Source organism: Nannobrachium achirus, assembly GCF_963921795.1.
Source record: "Nannobrachium achirus genome assembly, chromosome: 1".
NCBI lineage: Eukaryota > Metazoa > Chordata > Actinopteri > Myctophiformes > Myctophidae > Nannobrachium > Nannobrachium achirus.
In genome coordinates, this window is record NC_137810.1 from 11,913,752 (window position 1) to 11,931,751 (window position 18,000).

General features: G+C 42.9%; 1 protein-coding gene across 12 annotated transcripts in view; it reads left to right on the top strand.

Annotated features, from left to right (window-relative positions):
* The window catches only part of herc2 (HECT and RLD domain containing E3 ubiquitin protein ligase 2), a 181,587-nt gene that overhangs the window by 136,392 nt on the left and 27,195 nt on the right, over positions 1–18,000 (top strand). For 10 of the 12 annotated variants that reach the window (XM_080732028.1, XM_080732024.1, XM_080732033.1 and 7 more), the window contains 12 exons: positions 1,062–1,287; positions 1,883–2,054; positions 4,503–4,683; positions 5,217–5,360; positions 5,936–6,127; positions 7,762–7,915; positions 8,428–8,535; positions 10,776–10,907; positions 12,177–12,335; positions 13,161–13,279; positions 14,397–14,522; positions 15,425–15,580. In XM_080732028.1, the coding sequence (XP_080588154.1) occupies positions 1,062–1,287; positions 1,883–2,054; positions 4,503–4,683; positions 5,217–5,360; positions 5,936–6,127; positions 7,762–7,915; positions 8,428–8,535; positions 10,776–10,907; positions 12,177–12,335; positions 13,161–13,279; positions 14,397–14,522; positions 15,425–15,580 (1,869 nt within the window). Of the gene's footprint in view, positions 1–1,061; positions 1,288–1,882; positions 2,055–4,502; positions 4,684–5,216; positions 5,361–5,935; positions 6,128–7,761; positions 7,916–8,427; positions 8,536–9,969; positions 9,995–10,217; positions 10,243–10,775; positions 10,908–12,176; positions 12,336–13,160; positions 13,280–14,396; positions 14,523–15,424; positions 15,581–18,000 lie in introns of all 12 variants that reach the window. The other 2 variants (XM_080732030.1, XM_080732029.1) reach the window with 2 other exon arrangements.

Here is an 18,000-nt window from a genome sequence, read left to right on the forward strand (position 1 = left end):
TCAAAGAATGATAGCCGATCTACAAGCAATCATACAAACATTTTGTACTTTGATGCCAATACTTTTGTACTTTTACTCAAGTATAGACCTCTCTTTTCTTCTGTTTCATTTATCACAAGCAGGCTGGCCACAGGCACCGCCTCAGTGTGAAGGAATGGTGCTCCCTGCTGGACAAAATATGTCATTACAGCAGTACAGATCTGGAGGGCCTGGCCAATGGATCATGAGCTCGGTGACCATGTGACATGGACAGCCAATCGGCAAATAGGTCCCCTAGGTCCCCTGAATGTCTCAGGACAATGTAATCTGTTTAAAGAGCTGGTCCTGCTGACCAGCTAAAAACCTCACTCACCACTTCAAAACCCTCCAGCAAATCACCTCTTATGATCCCAGGCAGTCACTCAATGTTTGTCCCCTTTACAAGACTGGGCTCAGAACCATTCTTTTCCTCTCTGTCCTCGGAGGGGTTTTTCTTTCCCGTTGTTGTTTTTGTGGTCTTAAAGCAGTGGTTATCAAAAGTGGATTTCAGGGACTCTCTAGGTCAGTGTTTCTCAACCACTGTACCTGGGGACCTTTGGTGTGCCCCTGAGAAGGGTCAAGTGTGCCCCTTGAAACTGCTTGAAAGCCAGTATTGTATTTATCATTTTAAAAATGATTTAAACTAATGAAAACAGCAGATCTACAAGCACACAACGCCTCGCACCGCGAGGCGTTGTGTGCTTGTAGATCTGCTGTTTTCACTACTGTTGTGCGACAGCCTTGTACGATGAAGCAGGGCTTTACTTTGCGAAGAAACGTACACATTTGAAACAAGATTTCTGCCCGACCATGACGATATTTACACCTCCGTATTATGTTGGTGTGCCCATGGATTCTTGGGACATGAAAAGTGTGCCCATGCAGAAAAAAGGTTGAGAAAACACTGCTCTAGGTTCCTTTATGGGGGTCTAAATTGACCCTCACAAGTCTTGTCATTTGTACACTGTCAAAGTTAAGGGGAGACCTTGAAGTTTCAAAGTTTGAGAACCACTGGGTTAAAGTGTTCTGTCTTGGTCCGGCAGGTGTACGCGTGGGGTGACAACGACCACGGGCAGCAGGGCAACGGCACCACCACGGTGAACAGGAAGCCCACGCTGGTGCAGGGCCTGGAGGGCCAGAAGATCACCCGCGTGGCCTGTGGCTCCTCCCACAGCGTGGCCTGGACCACCGTGGACGTCACCACGCCCTCTGTGCACGAGCCCGTCCTCTTCCAGACCGCCAGGGACTCCCTGGGAGCCTCCTACTTAGGTACTGCAGCTACATTTCTTCTAAGGCAGCCTCCTACCAAAAAATAAAAAAGCATATTAACCTAACTCTAAAACAATAGTGACTTTGTTATGAGGAATTATTATACTTAATAGTATATTAAAAATAGTAGCCTTTAGACCAGTGCTGCCACTGTTGATTATTTTCTTTGCCGATTACTTTATTGATGAGTTTTTTGTACGGGGGGCACACAATCACACAGGTGGTGTGATTAATCACCACACGTCAATCACAAGCACCTGTCAATTGTGTGCCCCGTACGTTTGTGCTTCCCAAAAGAAGTTTTGATATATTCAGTCCAGCAGTCATTCCGTGCCCCTCTACCGGTCGGAAAGGCCTGCCAAAATATATTTGAGTTGACCAAATCAACTATAGGCGAATCTAAAATCTTATGATATTTAGTCGACTAAAATTAGACTAAAACTAAAACTTTTCAGGTGACTAAATTATGACTAAAACTAAATTACATTTTATTCAAAAGACTATGACTAAAACTAAATCAAAATTTGCTGTCAAAAACGACACTGGTTTGAAATACACTGTGGTGAACTGTGCATTGCGGTGTGGCGTTCTACAGGCGTCCAGTCCGACAGTGATTCATCTGCAGTGAGCAACAAGATGAGCGGTCAGAGCAGCGTGAAGCCCAACAGGCCCTCGCTGGCCAAAATCCTTCTCTCTCTGGACGGCAACCTGGCCAAGCAGCAGGCCTTGATCCATGTTCTGTCAGCGCTGCAGATCATGTATGCCAGGTAGGAACGGAGACGCACTCCATCTTCACTCCTTCAACTCACGAGCTCCAGTCAATAAATGTTCACTGCACTGTAGGTACAGTAGGGCTGCCACGAGTATGACATTTAACATGACGATTATTGTCACTCAAATAATTGCAGTTAACCCACTTAGGCCTAGAATTATTGAATGCTTTAACCAGTGAAAAATAGCAGATCTATCTGCTATTTTTGAAAAAGTCGTGAAAATGTGTGCAAATCTTTGAATATATGTATTTTCAAAGCGAACGGTTGTAACTCAAATTTTGCTTCTGGGGGGGTCCCTGGGACTAAATATTTTGAGATGGGGGTCTGTGGCCAAATAAATATCAGTTTGGGGGTCCTTCACATGAAAAGGTTTGAGAACCACTGACATAGTAGTCTCTCAAGAACAGACCAACTGAGCTCCAGTTAAGTGAAAAGGACACTTTCTTTGATGATGGCTCGCCAGATTGTTGACATAGAAACATAGGTTTTTCAAAAAATCTTAGAAGGATTCAAAAGACACTTATTGAATCGGATAAAAAATCTAATTTTCACGATTTTAAAAAAATAGCAGATCTACAAGCTCGCAGCGCGGCACTCGGTGCCGCGCTGTGAGCTTGTATATCTGCTATTTTTCAATAGTTAGAGCATAAAATAATAATACACTATGTGTACCCGTTCTGAATGGGTTAATGATTTAATTGTGTTTTTGTCGTTGACAATTACATTTCTGTTTGGCTTTTAGGCTTTGAAGTTGCACATGGAAGATATGACACGTAACCTAAATATACAAAGTAAAGACTGACATATTTGAAACTTTGTACGTAAAAAAGAACATTGACGGTGGAAATAGCCGCTCGCATCGTGACACATTGTCAGCTTGTAGATCGCCTATTACCACTATTTACAGGGATGCAGCGATTGTAACAGTACTTGTATGTATTGGGTATACCCAGGGATGCACTGATTGTAACTAGGGCATTCATGAATAGTGATTTTTAGTATTCAAATTATTTGACCTCAAAGTATTCGAATAGTCGAATATTCGACAGGACTGGCCAAACTGTCAAATATTAAGTAAGCAAGAGGCAAACATTGTGAAAATAGCCGATCTACATGCTCACAACGCAGATACGTAGATCTGCTATTTTCACAATATTTATCTGCGGAACCAAGTCACATTAAATATAATAGCTACAATTCCAAGTGCTTGTCAGGGTCAGGCCTGTCAACTCTCCTGGATCTCCCAGGAGTCTCCTGGATTTTGAACCCCTCTCCTGGGAGTCTCCTGGATTGGCAAATCTCCTGGATTTCTCCTGGATTTTGTATCAAACTCCCAAAATTCACCAGAACACAGGAAATTACATCTACTATGTTAAAAAAAATCTGGGGGAGGACCCCCAGACCCCCCGCTTTAGGGGTGGGGGCAATGCATGCAAGAAAGATCATACAGATATTCACTTAAGCAATGACTTAAAGATGAGAAATCATTATTAAAGATGTCCTTTTGCTTCTGTCATCAGATCTGTACTCCTACATTTGGCATATTAGGCTGAAATTGTACACATGCTAGTAAAGTAAGCCTGATAAATGTATCAAACATGCACAAAATTCCCCCCCCAGACCCCGGTTGGGGAGTTCCGCGCACCCCCCAAAAATAAATCTCCTGGATTCTGACAGTCCAATGTTGACAACCCTGGTCAGGGTGGGGGTCCCCAGTTCAAATATGTTTATTTAGGGGGTCACGGCCTAAAAAGGTTTGAGAACCCCTGGTATAGAGCATTTACAAATTCATCCACCAGGGGCATTGACAACTCATTCATATGACTTCTTATCTAGCCACGCTTTATAAACTATATATTTTTTAAAGAGAAAAAAAAAAGAATATTCGACTTCGGTGAACAACGTCGAATAGTGACATTGATATTCGAATATTTGAATATTTGGTGAATGCCCTAATTGTGTGTGTGTGTGTGTGTGTGTGTGTGTGTGTGTGTGTGTGTGTGTGTGTGTGTGTGTGTGTGTGTGTGTGTGTGTGTGTGTGTTTTTCAAGATTCAAGATTCAAGATGTTTATTGTCACAAGGGAATGTACAAGTACATGCACTGTGAAAAACTTGTGTTGGGGGGTGCTCCATAAAACACATAATTAAAAACGGTACATAAATAACAATAATAAATGTATCTAAAGTTAAGAACAGTTAAAAACAGTTTAAAAGAACCACAGACAGCATACAAGGCCTTGGCACCACAGAAATGTTCATTTCATAGACTTATGGGAGTCTCCTGGATTGGCAAATCTCCTGGATTTCTCCTGGATTTTGTATCAAACTCCCAAAATTCACCAGAACACAGGAAATTACATCTACTATGTTAAAAAAAATCTGTGTGTGTGTGTGTGTGTGTGTGTGTGTGTGTGTGTGTGTGTGTGTATTTGGTGTACCCAGGGATGCCGTGGTGGGCGCCCTGATGCCAGCCTGCATGATGGTGCCGGTGGAGTGCCCCTCCACGTCGCCCATCCCCCCATCCGACTCCTCCTCAACCCTGAGCGACGAGGAAGGCCCCCCCGTCCCCCCGGAGGCGGAGGAACGGGTCAGCCCCAACCCCTGGCAGGACAAGAAGGGAGAGGTGAGGAGAGTCACTGTGCCATACAAGTCAAAACTCTCTGCTAACCACTTTCAACTTGGTGTATCAATTTCTCCAGAATTTTCCAAATATTTTAGCGGCATGATGCCGTCATACGATGGTATAAATCATGACCAGACTAAGTATACCGTTGTGCTCGAAATGATTCAACCCCCTCTGAAAATTAGGTTTATTAGTGTAGCCACTGTTCCTTTAACTTAGAACTTGTGAACTATGCTCTAAACTGTACTTTTTTGAACATTCAGTGCCTTTGCAATTCTTTTATATCCTTTTCTCTTTTTTTTTACAAAGCAATAATCTCTTCACTGAACTTTTCTGACCATTCCTTAGACTTTGCCATGTTTCTAACTGCTCTAATCACAGTCAGCAAGTCAACTCAGGCCAGGTTGCACATCTGATGAAACAATGAATAATTTTGAGCACAATGGTAAATCAAGCTAATTTAAGGCAATTAAAGTAAAGTGTTAAAAAACATATGCATTCATGTTAATTAACATTAACAATGTTGCGTTCAGCCTCCTTCCTCTGAGGACGCTGTCACCCCGTCATCGGCCGTGACTCCGTCTGCGTCCGGGGCGTCTTCGCGACCTTTCATCCCCGTCACTGACGACCCCGGAGCGGCAAGCATCATCGCTGAAACCATGACAAAGACCAAAGAGGTTCGTTTTGATCTTGCGAGTTCTCGCATATTCATTTATATATATTTTATATGTATTTCTTGTCTTCAATGTCTATGAACATAACTTGGAGCTTTGCTCGACCCGTCTTTGGTCGTCAACCCTGTGTTTGTACTTAAAGCCATCTCACGAAGTCGGTCATATTTTAGCATGCGTTCAATTGAATAGCAGTTATCCAATCTAGGGATGGGACGATGTGAAAATTTCATTTCACGATTATTGTGACCAAAGAAATCGCGATTTACGATGTGATGGCGATAATCAAAATCAATTATCCTGGGGTGGAACATTTGCCAAAAAATAGGAGATCTACAAGTTCACAACGCGTCGCGGCGAGACGCGTTGTGAACTTGTTGATCGGCTATTTTTTGCCAAAGAGATTTGGTAAAGAGTGAAAAAATGATATCGTATATTGTCCCATCCCTAATCCAATCATGTATTATAGACATCAATTTGTCCTGTTATTGATAGCTCAAGCTCATGCAGGGCCAGGCAACACCAATCAAACCTAACTCACTCCTTGAACATTTCATGATGTTTTGGACATGCTGTACCAGGACTCTGAGAGTCAGAACAAGGTGGTGGGTCCGGAGCCCCAGTACCTGGACGAGTTCACCAGCCTGCTGGTGCCCGACGACACGCGTGTGATGGTGGACCTGTTGAAGCTGGCCGTGTCCCTGCGCTCTGGAGACAAGGGCCGAGACGTGCTGTCTGCTGTGCTGTCTGGCATGGGCACGGCCTATCCACAGGTAATGCACTTATTTATTTAACCCATTTTAGGCCTGGGATCATTGAATGCTTTAACTATTGGAAAAATAGCAGATATACAAGCTCACAGCGCGGCACCGAGTGCCGCGCTGCGAGCTTGTAGATCTGCTATTTTTGGAAAAAGTCGTGAAAATGTGTGCAAATCTTTGAATATATGTATTTTTCAAAGGTAACGTTTGTAACTCAAATTTTGCTTCGGGGGGGGGGGGGGGGGGGGGGGGGTCACTGGAACTAAATGTTTTGAGATGGGGGGTCTGTGGCCAAATACATATCATTTTGGGGGTCCTTCACATGAAAAGGTTTGAGAACCACTGACATAGTAGTCTCTCAAGAACAGACTAACTGAGCTCAATGTTAAGTGAAAAGGACCTTTTCTTTGACGATGGCCGGCCAGATTGCTGACACACAGGTTTTTCAAAAAACCTTAGAAGGATTCAAAAGACACTTATAGAAACGGGTCAAAATTCTAATTTTCACGATTTTTCAAAAATAGCAGATCTACAAGCTCATATATCTGCTATTTTTTTATATTTAAAGCATAAAATATTGCGTCATAATGTGTTCAGGCCTAAATGGGTTAAATAAAGTTAGAATAAACAACATAGAACAGTGGTTCTCAACCTGTAGGTTGGTACTCCCAGGGGGGGGTCCCCAAATTATTTTGGGGGGGTCCCCAGATGATTAACTTAATGTGCAACATTGTTTTCTCACACAACAGTAAACAAACCAACATAAAGTTTAAGTGTATAGAGGTTATATGGGCATTTCTAAAGTTACAATTTATGGACTTTTTAATACCTCTAAAATTACAAATTACTGTAAACATTGGCCAAATTAGCATGCGTTCTTTGAATATTTCAAATCCTTCTAAGGTTTTTGAAAAAGCTATGTTTCTATGTCAGTGGTGCTCAAACCTTTTCATGTGAAGGACCCCCAAAATGATTTGTATTTGGCCACGGACCCCCATCTCAAATATTTAGTTCCAGGGACACCCCCCCCACCAGAAACAAAATTTGCGGTACAAATGTCCACTTATAAAATAAATACATATTCAAAGAGTTGCACACATTTTCATGATTTTTCTAAAATAGCAGATCTACAAGCTCGCCGCGCTGTGAGCTTGTATATCTGCTGTTTTTCAATAGCTAAAGTATAAAATAATTAAGGGCCCCTCCATCTTGGGCCCTAGTAATCCACTCGTCCGAGACAGTTTGCCCTCCTGGCCCCCAAGTTGTGGAATAAACTCCCTGTCGCACTTAGAACAATTAACGGACTCACTCGCTAGCTTTCGCCGTGGACTGAAGACTCACCTTTTCAGACTCCACCTAAACCCTTAGCACTACTGAAAAATCAATGACCATACATGAAGCTAGTTAGCATTTGTTTTTAGGTTTTTAGAACTTTTTTTCTTTACTGATTATATTGTGTTTTTTCTAGATAGATATCCTTTTGCATTTGTTATATTGCTGTTGATGTACTGACATATTATCTTGTTTATTATTGTGATGTTTTATCTGCTTATTGTAAGTCGCTTTGGATTAAAAGCGTCTGCTAAATGCCTAAACTGTAAACTGTAGTAACTCAGTCCCCACATTGTGCCGCCCCTGTTGTGCAGGTGGCCGACATGCTGCTGGAGCTGTGCGTCACGGAGCTGGAGGACGTGGCCACGGACTCTCAGAGCGGCCGTCTGTCCTCCCAGCCCGTGGTGGTGGAGAGCAGCCACCCCTACACCGACGACACCTCCACCAGCGGCACCGTCAAGATCCCAGGTACGCTAAGCTCCAGGGGAGAATAAGTTTACTTTTTGTTTTTTTGTTCCCCCCCACCCCAGTGTTGTTTTTGACTATCTATGTTATCTGCTCCGTTTGTCTGCTGAATATTGCTTGTACAGACTTATACTGTTGTTCCACAAACTGCTGGAGATATACTGTTTTTCCACTTTCCATAAGTATTATGTCTTATAATTCCTAATATATATGAGTTAAGTAAAAAAATCTAACTCAACAAAATGAGGGGGGAGTGCATTAAGAATTTAACAGATTTAAAACTTCTAGTTTGTGGTTTACAGTCTGGTAAATCAAAAAAATGTCTTTATCCAAACATTTAAAATATGGACTTAGACTGTTATTCGTCTCAGGTACTATATAAGAGGAATCATTTACAACATTGGTTTCCGCCTGCTTGATCCCAGTCCACCGTGGCAGTCCTGTATGTAATCCCAGCTCATGTGTTCTGGTGTGAAAGCCATTATTCTTATGTAGTTCTTGTTTAAATGTTGCAGGTGCAGAGGGTCTTAGGGTGGAATTTGACCGTCAGTGTTCCACAGAGAGACGCCACGATCCACTGACAATCATGGATGGAGCCAACAGGATCGTTTCTGTCCGATCAGGTGACAAGAAATCACATAAGCACTGTATCTCAAATAATATCGGATACAGGGACTACTAAGGGTCCACATGGACCCTTTTGGGTCTACAACTCTCCTAGTTAAATAAACGATTTTAGTGCAGATTTGGGTCCCTGAGAAAATATATAATTAAATTGGATTCTGTGGCCTAATGCATATCACACTGGGGGCCCTTGAAATAAAAATGTTCTAGAAGAGAATCACTTGTATATACTGTACAGTAGATGAGCCTCTATATCAGGGCAGGGTGGGCAGCTTTGATGATGGAGAGGGTCACTATATTTTCACACACACTCCAGAGGGCCACAATGCATATACAGTCAGAAAATAGCCGGTCTACAAGCTCAAAACACATCGCAGTGCGACGCGTTTTGAGCTTGTAGATCTGCTATTTTTGCTATTTTTGAATTGGAATCCTGAGAAGTTAAACATTTATTTAATTTCAAATGCATTTATATGTTCCTATGTCAACTATAAATACAGTACTAGTAATATAGACTGAAGTAAAAGTGGGTCATGTTTGCATGTTTGGAATAACAGCTGAAATTAACTCATTCCCTGCCAGGCCCGATAGTCCCGAGATTATTCCAATGTCTTTCCCCGCCAGGCCCGATAGTCCCGAGAATTTAAAAAAAAAAAAAAAAAAAAATCAAAATTTTTTTTTGACCCCCAAAAATGGAGTAGGCATGATAGCAATCGCGAAATTGCATGTTTAACCCCCATAGCAACCCCATCTTTCAAGCATGGCAGCCATTTTGGCAGCCATCTTTGTTAAACATAGTGGCTGTTATCTCATGAATGCCTGAACGGATTTCCATTCGGATTTTTTTGTTTGAAAGCTGTGAGCAATGTGGACACACGTGGTGCATTATCTAGGCATGGGTGTGCATGATCCGTGCACACCCAATTACATGGAAGTCTATGGAGACGAATGGCAGGTGGGAGTACGGAGGTATGTTAAAATGGCGGTCAATGTGTTAATAATATAACAGTATTCTGATATTAACCTGCAAGCCGCATTAAGTGAAGGCCGGGGCCGCATGTGGCCCCCGGGCCGCCAGTTGCCCATGTATGCTCTATGTTCTGACATGCGGCCTGTTGTCCAGGTCGGGAGTGGTCCGACTGGTCCATGTATGCTCTATGTTCTGACATGCGGCCTGTTGTCCAGGTCGGGAGTGGTCCGACTGGTCCATGTATGCTCTATGTTCTGACATGCGGCCTGTTGTCCAGGTCGGGAGTGGTCCGACTGGTCCATGTATGCTCTATGTTCTGACGTGCGGCCTGTTGTCCAGGTCGGGAGTGGTCCGACTGGTCCATGTATGCTCTATGTTCTGACGTGCGGCCTGTTGTCCAGGTCGGGAGTGGTCCGACTGGTCCATGTATGCTCTATGTTCTGACATGTGGCCTGTTGTCCAGGTCGGGAGTGGTCCGACTGGTCCATGTATGCTCTATGTTCTGACATGCAGCCTGTTGTCCAGGTCGGGAGTGGTCTGACTGGTCCATGTATGCTCTATGTTCTGACATGCAGCCTGTTGTCCAGGTCGGGAGTGGTCCGACTGGTCCATGTATGCTCTATGTTCTGACATGCAGCCTGTTGTCCAGGTCGGGAGTGGTCTGACTGGTCCATGTATGCTCTATGTTCTGACATGCAGCCTGTTGTCCAGGTCGGGAGTGGTCCGACTGGTCCATGTATGCTCTATGTTCTGACATGCACCCTGGTCTCCAGGTCGAGAGTGGTCTGACTGGTCCATGTATGCTCTATGTTCTGACATGCAGCCTGTTGTCCAGGTCGGGAGTGGTCCGACTGGTCCATGTATGCTCTATGTTCTGACATGCAGCCTGTTGTCCAGGTCGGGAGTGGTCCGACTGGTCCATGTATGCTCTATGTTCTGACATGCAGCCTGTTGTCCAGGTCGGGAGTGGTCCGACTGGTCCATGTATGCTCTATGTTCTGACATGCAGCCTGTTCTCCAGGTCGGGAGTGGTCCGACTGGTCCATGTATGCTCTATGTTCTGACATGCAGCCTGTTGTCCAGGTCGGGAGTGGTCCGACTGGTCCATGTATGCTCTATGTTCTGACATGCAGCCTGTTGTCCAGGTCGGGAGTGGTCCGACTGGTCCATGTATGCTCTATGTTCTGACATGCAGCCTGTTGTCCAGGTCGGGAGTGGTCCGACTGGTCCATGTATGCTCTATGTTCTGACATGCAGCCTGTTCTCCAGGTCGGGAGTGGTCTGACTGGTCCAGTGAGCTGAGGATCCCAGGAGATGAGCTCAAATGGAAGTTCACCAGCGACGGCTCTGTCAACGGCTGGGGCTGGCGCTTCACCGTCTATCCCATCATGCCTGCTGCCGGTGAGCAAACTCACAACACATGCTAACAAACCTTTTGACTTTTTAATGTCGACGTACACAAGTAACTAAGTACCTTTACTTAGTAAGTACCTTTAAGTACTGTACTTAAGTACACTGTTGAGTTATTTGTACTTTACTTGAGTAATTCCAATTTCCAATACTTTTACTTCTACTCCACTACATCTCGGATCCAAATATTGTACTTTTACTCCACTACATTCATTTGAAAACTTAAGTTACTTTGTAGATTTGTATTATTATTACAAAACATACATTATAACCACTTCAGCTGTATATACATTTTGGCCATTTGAAAATAGCCGATCTCGAAGCTCACAATGCATCGCATTGTGAGCTCGTAGATCTGCTATTTTCAAAATATTTTTATACATTTGATAACTAGAAATGGGACATTCTGCACAATGAGTAGCTTACTTTTACTTTTGGGACTTTTAATACATTTTGATACCAATACTTTTGTACTTTTACTCAAGTAAATGGTGAATGCCGGACTTCCACTTGTAACAGAGTGCATCTACATTGCAGTATTGATACTTTTACTTAAGTAAGGAATGTAAGTACTTTTTACACCACTGGACGTACAGTATATTTAACCCATTTAGGCCTAGGATTATTGACTGCTTTAACTATTGAAAAATGTGTGCCGCGCTGTGAGCTTGTAGATCTGCTATTTTTTTTTAAATCGTGAAAATGTGTGCAAATTTTTCAATGTATATTTTTCAAAGCAGACTTTTGTAACTCAAATCTCTGCTTCTGGGGGGTCCCTGGAACAACATATTTTGAGATAAGGGTCTGCGGCCGAAAAAATGTGATTTTGGGCGTCCTTGACATGAAAAAGTTTGAGAACAGCATGATTTAGAAGAAGGATTTAGAAGTCGGGTCAAAGATCGGGTCAAAGATATTCAAAGACTTGCACACATTTTCTTGATTTTTCAAAAATAGCAGATCTACAAGCTCGCAGCGCGGCACTTGGTGCCGCGCTGTGAGCTTGTATATCTGCTATTTTTCAATAGTTAAAGCATAAACTAATGGTTAAAGTGGTTCAAATCTAACGCAACCCGGGCGCGTTCCAGGTATTTGAGAGTTAATTGGGGGGATGCATACATAACATAAAAGATGCCATGGCTAGGATAAATCAACCCAAGTCTCAGAATGTATTTGAAATACTATTATTGCAACACTGGAGGACTGGAGTTTTAGCCCGGCTTCACAACATGAAACCCATTGATTGTGTTCTTGTGTGAGCAGGTCCTAAAGACTTGCTGTCAGACCGCTGCATCCTGTCCTGCCCCTCCATGGACCTGGTCACCTGTCTGCTGGACTTCAGGCTCAACTTTGCCTCCAACAGGAGCATCGTTCCCCGCCTGGCCGCCTCGCTGGCGGCCTGCGCACAGCTCAGTGCCCTGGGTAGGAGCTACTTTTCAGCCCGGTCCATTGGAAATGCATTGATCTACAGTACTGTACAATAAAGTCTGGTTGGATAATGTGCTAATAGAATGTCCATTAACACAACGGCTGCCCCGGTAGCCAAACTCGTCCACAGACGAGTTAAGGGTTAACTTGGTAACCAGGCAACAGACGCTTGCTACGGGTGCTGGTGAAAGAAAAAACTGCATACGTCATGACGCAACGCAGCCAGAAGCAACGGAGAGAGCGGCCATTATCCATTGACTCCTATTCTATGCTGAAACATAAAAACGGCTGTATCTCTGAATAAGGTGCAAATAACGCAGAGGAGGCCGAGATCCGCTTTGTTTCACGGCGACGCTATGCCGTGATGGTCGGCCCCGGTTAGGATTTTAGTTTTCGCGACCGTTTGTAAACAAACAGATCTCCTTCCTGGATCGTCAGTGTACACACACGTGCACACGCACGAAGCTTCCAGGGCTCTTCAAAATAAAGCATAAGTGAATGGCGGCAGCCGTTGTGTAAAGGTTGTAGCCAAACACACTGAGACTAGATGCATAGCACACAGATGGCCGTAAGAAATGTATTTTGTAAAACATTACACAATGACTGAAATGTTCAAGAAAGTGTGATATACTGTATCTTTTCGTCGCTGTCTGGCAGTAACCTTGTATCTCCATCTTTCATCTTATTTTTTTTTTTCATAAATAAATGCCCTATTTTATACTTTGATAGTGATATGGCAAAAGTACAGATAATATCCCGATTGTAGTTGATGAAGTTGTGTCGTGTTTGGTTGATTTAATGGTTTGTTCCCCTCCATAGCTGCTGGTCATAGGATGTGGGCCCTACAGAGACTGCGCAAGCTGCTGACCACAGAGTATGGCCAGTCCATCAACATCAACAGACTGTTGGGGGACAGCGAAGGCGAGGCTCGCTCCATGGTGAGTTCCACCCATCGCACTGTCGAGGAACAAGCTGCTATAAGTTAGCCGAGTCTTTGACCAATCTGGGAACTAAATGCTTACCAATATCGTTCTTCACAATTGTGTTCATAAAGGTGAAAAGTGATGACTCATAACTAAACCATAGTTTTATGGGCGCCGTTTTTAGCTCAAGGAGTGTTTTTCGTGCAAAACAAATGTTTGCATTGGATTCAGAATCATGAAAAACCCTAGTTTGACCCCTCACGTGCTACTTTTTATTATATTCCTGTATAGTAAAGTCAATGGGACCCCAACTTTGATTGGCTCCCAAAAGGTTTCCCAAGGGAGTCAGGTTGGAGTGATAGACACCTTTATGAACACATTTGTGAAGAAAACTATCGGTAAGCATTTAGATCCCAGATTGGTCAAAGACTCGGCTAACGTTCCCTAACTAACGCGTCAAACATCGCGGCCACGTTTTTAAGCACTTATTTTATACTTCATCATAATGGTGCCGAACAGTAAAAATAGCCGATCTACAGGCTCGCAAAATCTGCTATTTTTCCGCTCTCTGAATTTTCACGCTTATGATGACATTAAAAATTCTGACGCCCGTTTTAAAGTGGTTAAAGGTGATACACCATGCATTTAAAAAGTATTTATGTCATATTGTTTATGTCCCAAAAAACGTTTTTCAAAAGGTTTGAGGCTAAATTACGACTCCTGAATAGAGAGCCTCTCTCATTTTTGAATGGCTCTCAGAGCATTTCAGCTGCAGTACCACCTTTGGCCTGAACTGCGCCACCCCCCTCAAAATCTTTTTGAAAAACATTTTTTTTTTTTAATTTTTTTTTGAAAAAAAAACTTTTTTGATTTTTTTTTTTTTTTTGATGACGTCACAATCGGCAGATGACGTCACAATCGGCAGCAAATCTGAACAGCCTGTTTTGAGAACCCGTGGGATACTTTTAACCTTCGCCTTCTCAAAACCAGAGAAAGACACAACGGTCAGAAATGGGACTTTGTGAGGATAGAAGGTGCTAGTGGGACCCCAAAAAAAGGTTTTAAAATAGGAAAAGTGAAATTTCATGGTGTATCACCTTTAATGAAAACCTTTGATCCCTTTTATTCTCAGAGTTTCACAGGCAGTGCGCTGGCCGCCCTCGTGAAGGGCCTACCCGAGGCCCTGCAGAGGCAGTACGAGTACGAGGACCCCGTCGTCAGGGGAGGCAAGCAGCTGCTCCACAGCCCCTTCTTCAAGGTACGCTCAGAATGTTGTCCTTTTACTTTAGTTTATTTTAGAGCAGTGGTTCTCAACCTTTTCAGTCCGTGACCCCCAAAAATAATAACATTTTAACTGGGGACCCCCCACCCTGACGAGCACTAAGAGTTGAGGCATTACATTTTGTATAACACGGTTCTATTGTGAAAATAGCAGATCTACATGCTCACAACGCCTCGCTTTGCGAGGCGTTGTGAGCATGGCTATTTTCACAATTTCTGCCTCTAATATTTGACAATTTGGCCAATGTTTAATTTGTAATTTTAGAGGTATTAAAAAGTCCTTAAATTGTCACTTTAGAAATGTGCAGATACCCTCTATACACTTAAACTTTATGTTGGTTTGTGTACTGCTGAGTGAGAAAACAATGTTTCACATTAAGTTAATCATCTGGGGACCCCCCCAAAATAATTTGGGGACCCCACTAGGGGTCCCGACCCACAGGTTGAGAACCACTGTTTAGAGGGTAGTGCCATATGTTTGAGACCGTAATCATTACGGTTGAAACTGCTTGAAAGCCAGTATTGTATTTATCATTTTAAAAATGATTTAAACTAGTGAAAACAGCCGATCTACAAGCACACAACGCCTTGCGGTGCAAGGCGTTGTGTGCTTGTAGATCTGCTGTTTTCACTACTGTTGTGCGACAGCCTTGTATGATGAAGCAGGGCTTTACTTTGCGAAGAAACGTACAAATTTGAAACTTGGAGGTACATGGTTTCTTGATGATATTTGCACCCCCGTATTATGTTGGTGTGCCCATGGATTCTTGGGACATGAAAAGTGTGCCCATGCAGAAAAAAAGGTTGAGAAACACTGCCGTAATGACTCACGAGCTGTGAGCTGTCGCAGGGCCTCATTAATGTTTTCGTGGCGTCCAGGTGTTGGTGGCTCTCGCCTGCGACCTGGAGCTGGACACGCTCCCCTGCTGTGCGGAGACGCACAAGTGGGCGTGGTTCCGCCGCTACTGCACCGCCTCCAGAGTGGCCGTAGCTCTGGACAAGAGGAGCCCTCAGCCCAGACCCTTCCTCGATGAGGTGAGCAAAAACTGCATGCCGTCGCTGTAAAAAAATGTTACTTTTCAGGAAAAAAAAGGAAGACATTGCCGATCTATAAGCTTAACACGTTCAAGGTTCAAGGGTTGTACTTTATTGTTACGTCTTTTGTACAGGTACATACGTAAGAGTAAAAGTTATTTTTGTTCGGCATCCTTACAGAAAATGCAGTGATATATATATACAATAAAGCAGAACAACAGAAAACAACACATCTAAAGATAAAATAATAAGTAATAATGACTTAGGAAAGAAAGAGAGTGCAAAAGCATGTGTCACGTGTCAATTTAAGCTTGGATATCGGCTATTTTCGCTACTTTTGGCGACACTGTAGTATAACAAAGTAGGGAATGACTTTACAAAAAATATGGAGATGAGGTTTCTGCCAGACGGCAACAATATTTAATACTGTATATTATCATGTACATATTAGTAATATTACCATACATGCTGCCTCTTTACAACTGCCTCATACCATTGCAATTCTCATGAATATCTGGGATATCTGACTGCATGTCTATGTACACTATGCATGTATGTATATTGTTCTCTTTACCATACCAGGAACTTAACGATTATCTGACCTGTTTCTTTTTTCTTTTTTTTTTTAAGATTTGTTTTTGGGCTTTTTATGCCTTTATTGATAGGACAGTAGACTGACAGGAAATGGGGAGAGAGATGGGGAATGACATGTGGCAAAGGTCGTCCGGATCGGGAATCGAACCGGCGACGCCAGCAGGCATCATAGCCTAGTATGTGGTACGCGCCTTGACCACCAGGCCAGCGGGCACCCCATCTGACCTGTTTCTATCCTGTTTGCCTCGCTCTTCTTCCTCCATTTCCTGAAAACTACCAATGATGGAGAAGTTACAAAAAGAAATCACCCTGTTTACACCTGCAAACCCTTAATTGGTCAATAAAGCTAAATCTGTTGTGTGACAGACAGCTTCCCTTGCCGACGAGAACCCATCTTGTCGGCAAGCGACGCCATCGCGCGACGGAGAATAAATATAACAGGCTGAGCTCTCCATTCCAGCTTGCATGTTAGGCCTGAACACATTATGACGCAATATCTTATGCTTTAAATATAAAAAAATAGCAGATATACAAGCTCACAGCGCGGCACCGAGTGCCGCGCTGCGAGAACCCTCGAACCCTCGGTTCTTGCAGTGGCGTCAGTTCTTGTGTCTTTTGAATCCTTCTAAGATTTTTGGAAAAAACCTATGTTTCTATGTCAGCAATCTGGCCAGCCATCGTCTAAGAAAACGTCCTTTTCACTTGACTGGAGCTCAGTTAGTCTGTTCTTGAGAGACTACTGTGTCAGTGGTTCTCAAACCTTTTCATGTGAAGGACCCCCAAAATTATATTTATTTGGCCACGGACCCCCATTTCAAAATATCTAGTTCCAGGGACCACCCAGAAGCAAAATTTGAGTTACAAACGTTCGCTTTGAAAATACATATATTCAAAGATTTGCACAAATTTTCACGACTTTTTCAAAAATAGCAGATCTACAAGCTCGCAGCCGCGCTGTGAGCTTGTATATCTGCTATTTTTCACTGGTTAAAGCATTCAATAATTCTAGGCCTTAAATGGGTTAAGACATCACACACTGGCCTGGGCAGAAGAATTTCTGTAATCCCTTTTCCACTCCATTTATCCAATTTCCTCTGCACTTGGAGAAATGCGAGGCAATTTGTGTCACTTTTTATGAGGCACTTTTTTTTGTGTCTTTTTATGTAAACTTTCCATTTTTCCGCAGTCATCGTTCAATTGGACATCTTTATATACAATATAGGCTAAATTACCATATAGTGCCATCGGTTAATCTGTCATTGCATAATATACTTGCATTACAGAACGTAAAGTACAATGTAACACATATAGGCCCTATGAGATAACACTGTATAATGTATTACAAGAAAATATGATAATGTACAGTATAATATAAACTGTCATTTAATGTAACCCCAAATGTCAAAGAATAGACTAAAGTACCATAAAAAACCATAATACCATTCGGTATAACATTTTATCACGCCATAAATCAGTGCTTCTCAACCTTTTCAGGCCGCGACCCCCCCAAATAATCATATTTTAACTGTGAAATAGCCGATCGACATGTTCACAACGCCTCGCAACGCCTCACAACGCCTCACAACGCCTCGCAACGCGAGTCGTTGTGAGCATGTAGATCGACTATTTTCACAATTTCTGCCACTAATATTTGACAATTTGACCAATGGTTTCATTTGTCATTTTAGAGGTATTAAAAAGTCCTTAAATTGTCACTTTAGAAATGCGCATATACCCTCTATACACTTAAACTTCATGTTGGTTTGTTACCTCCAATATCCTATGGTCAATTTAATAACATGCTTTTAAATCTCCCTACCTCAGTA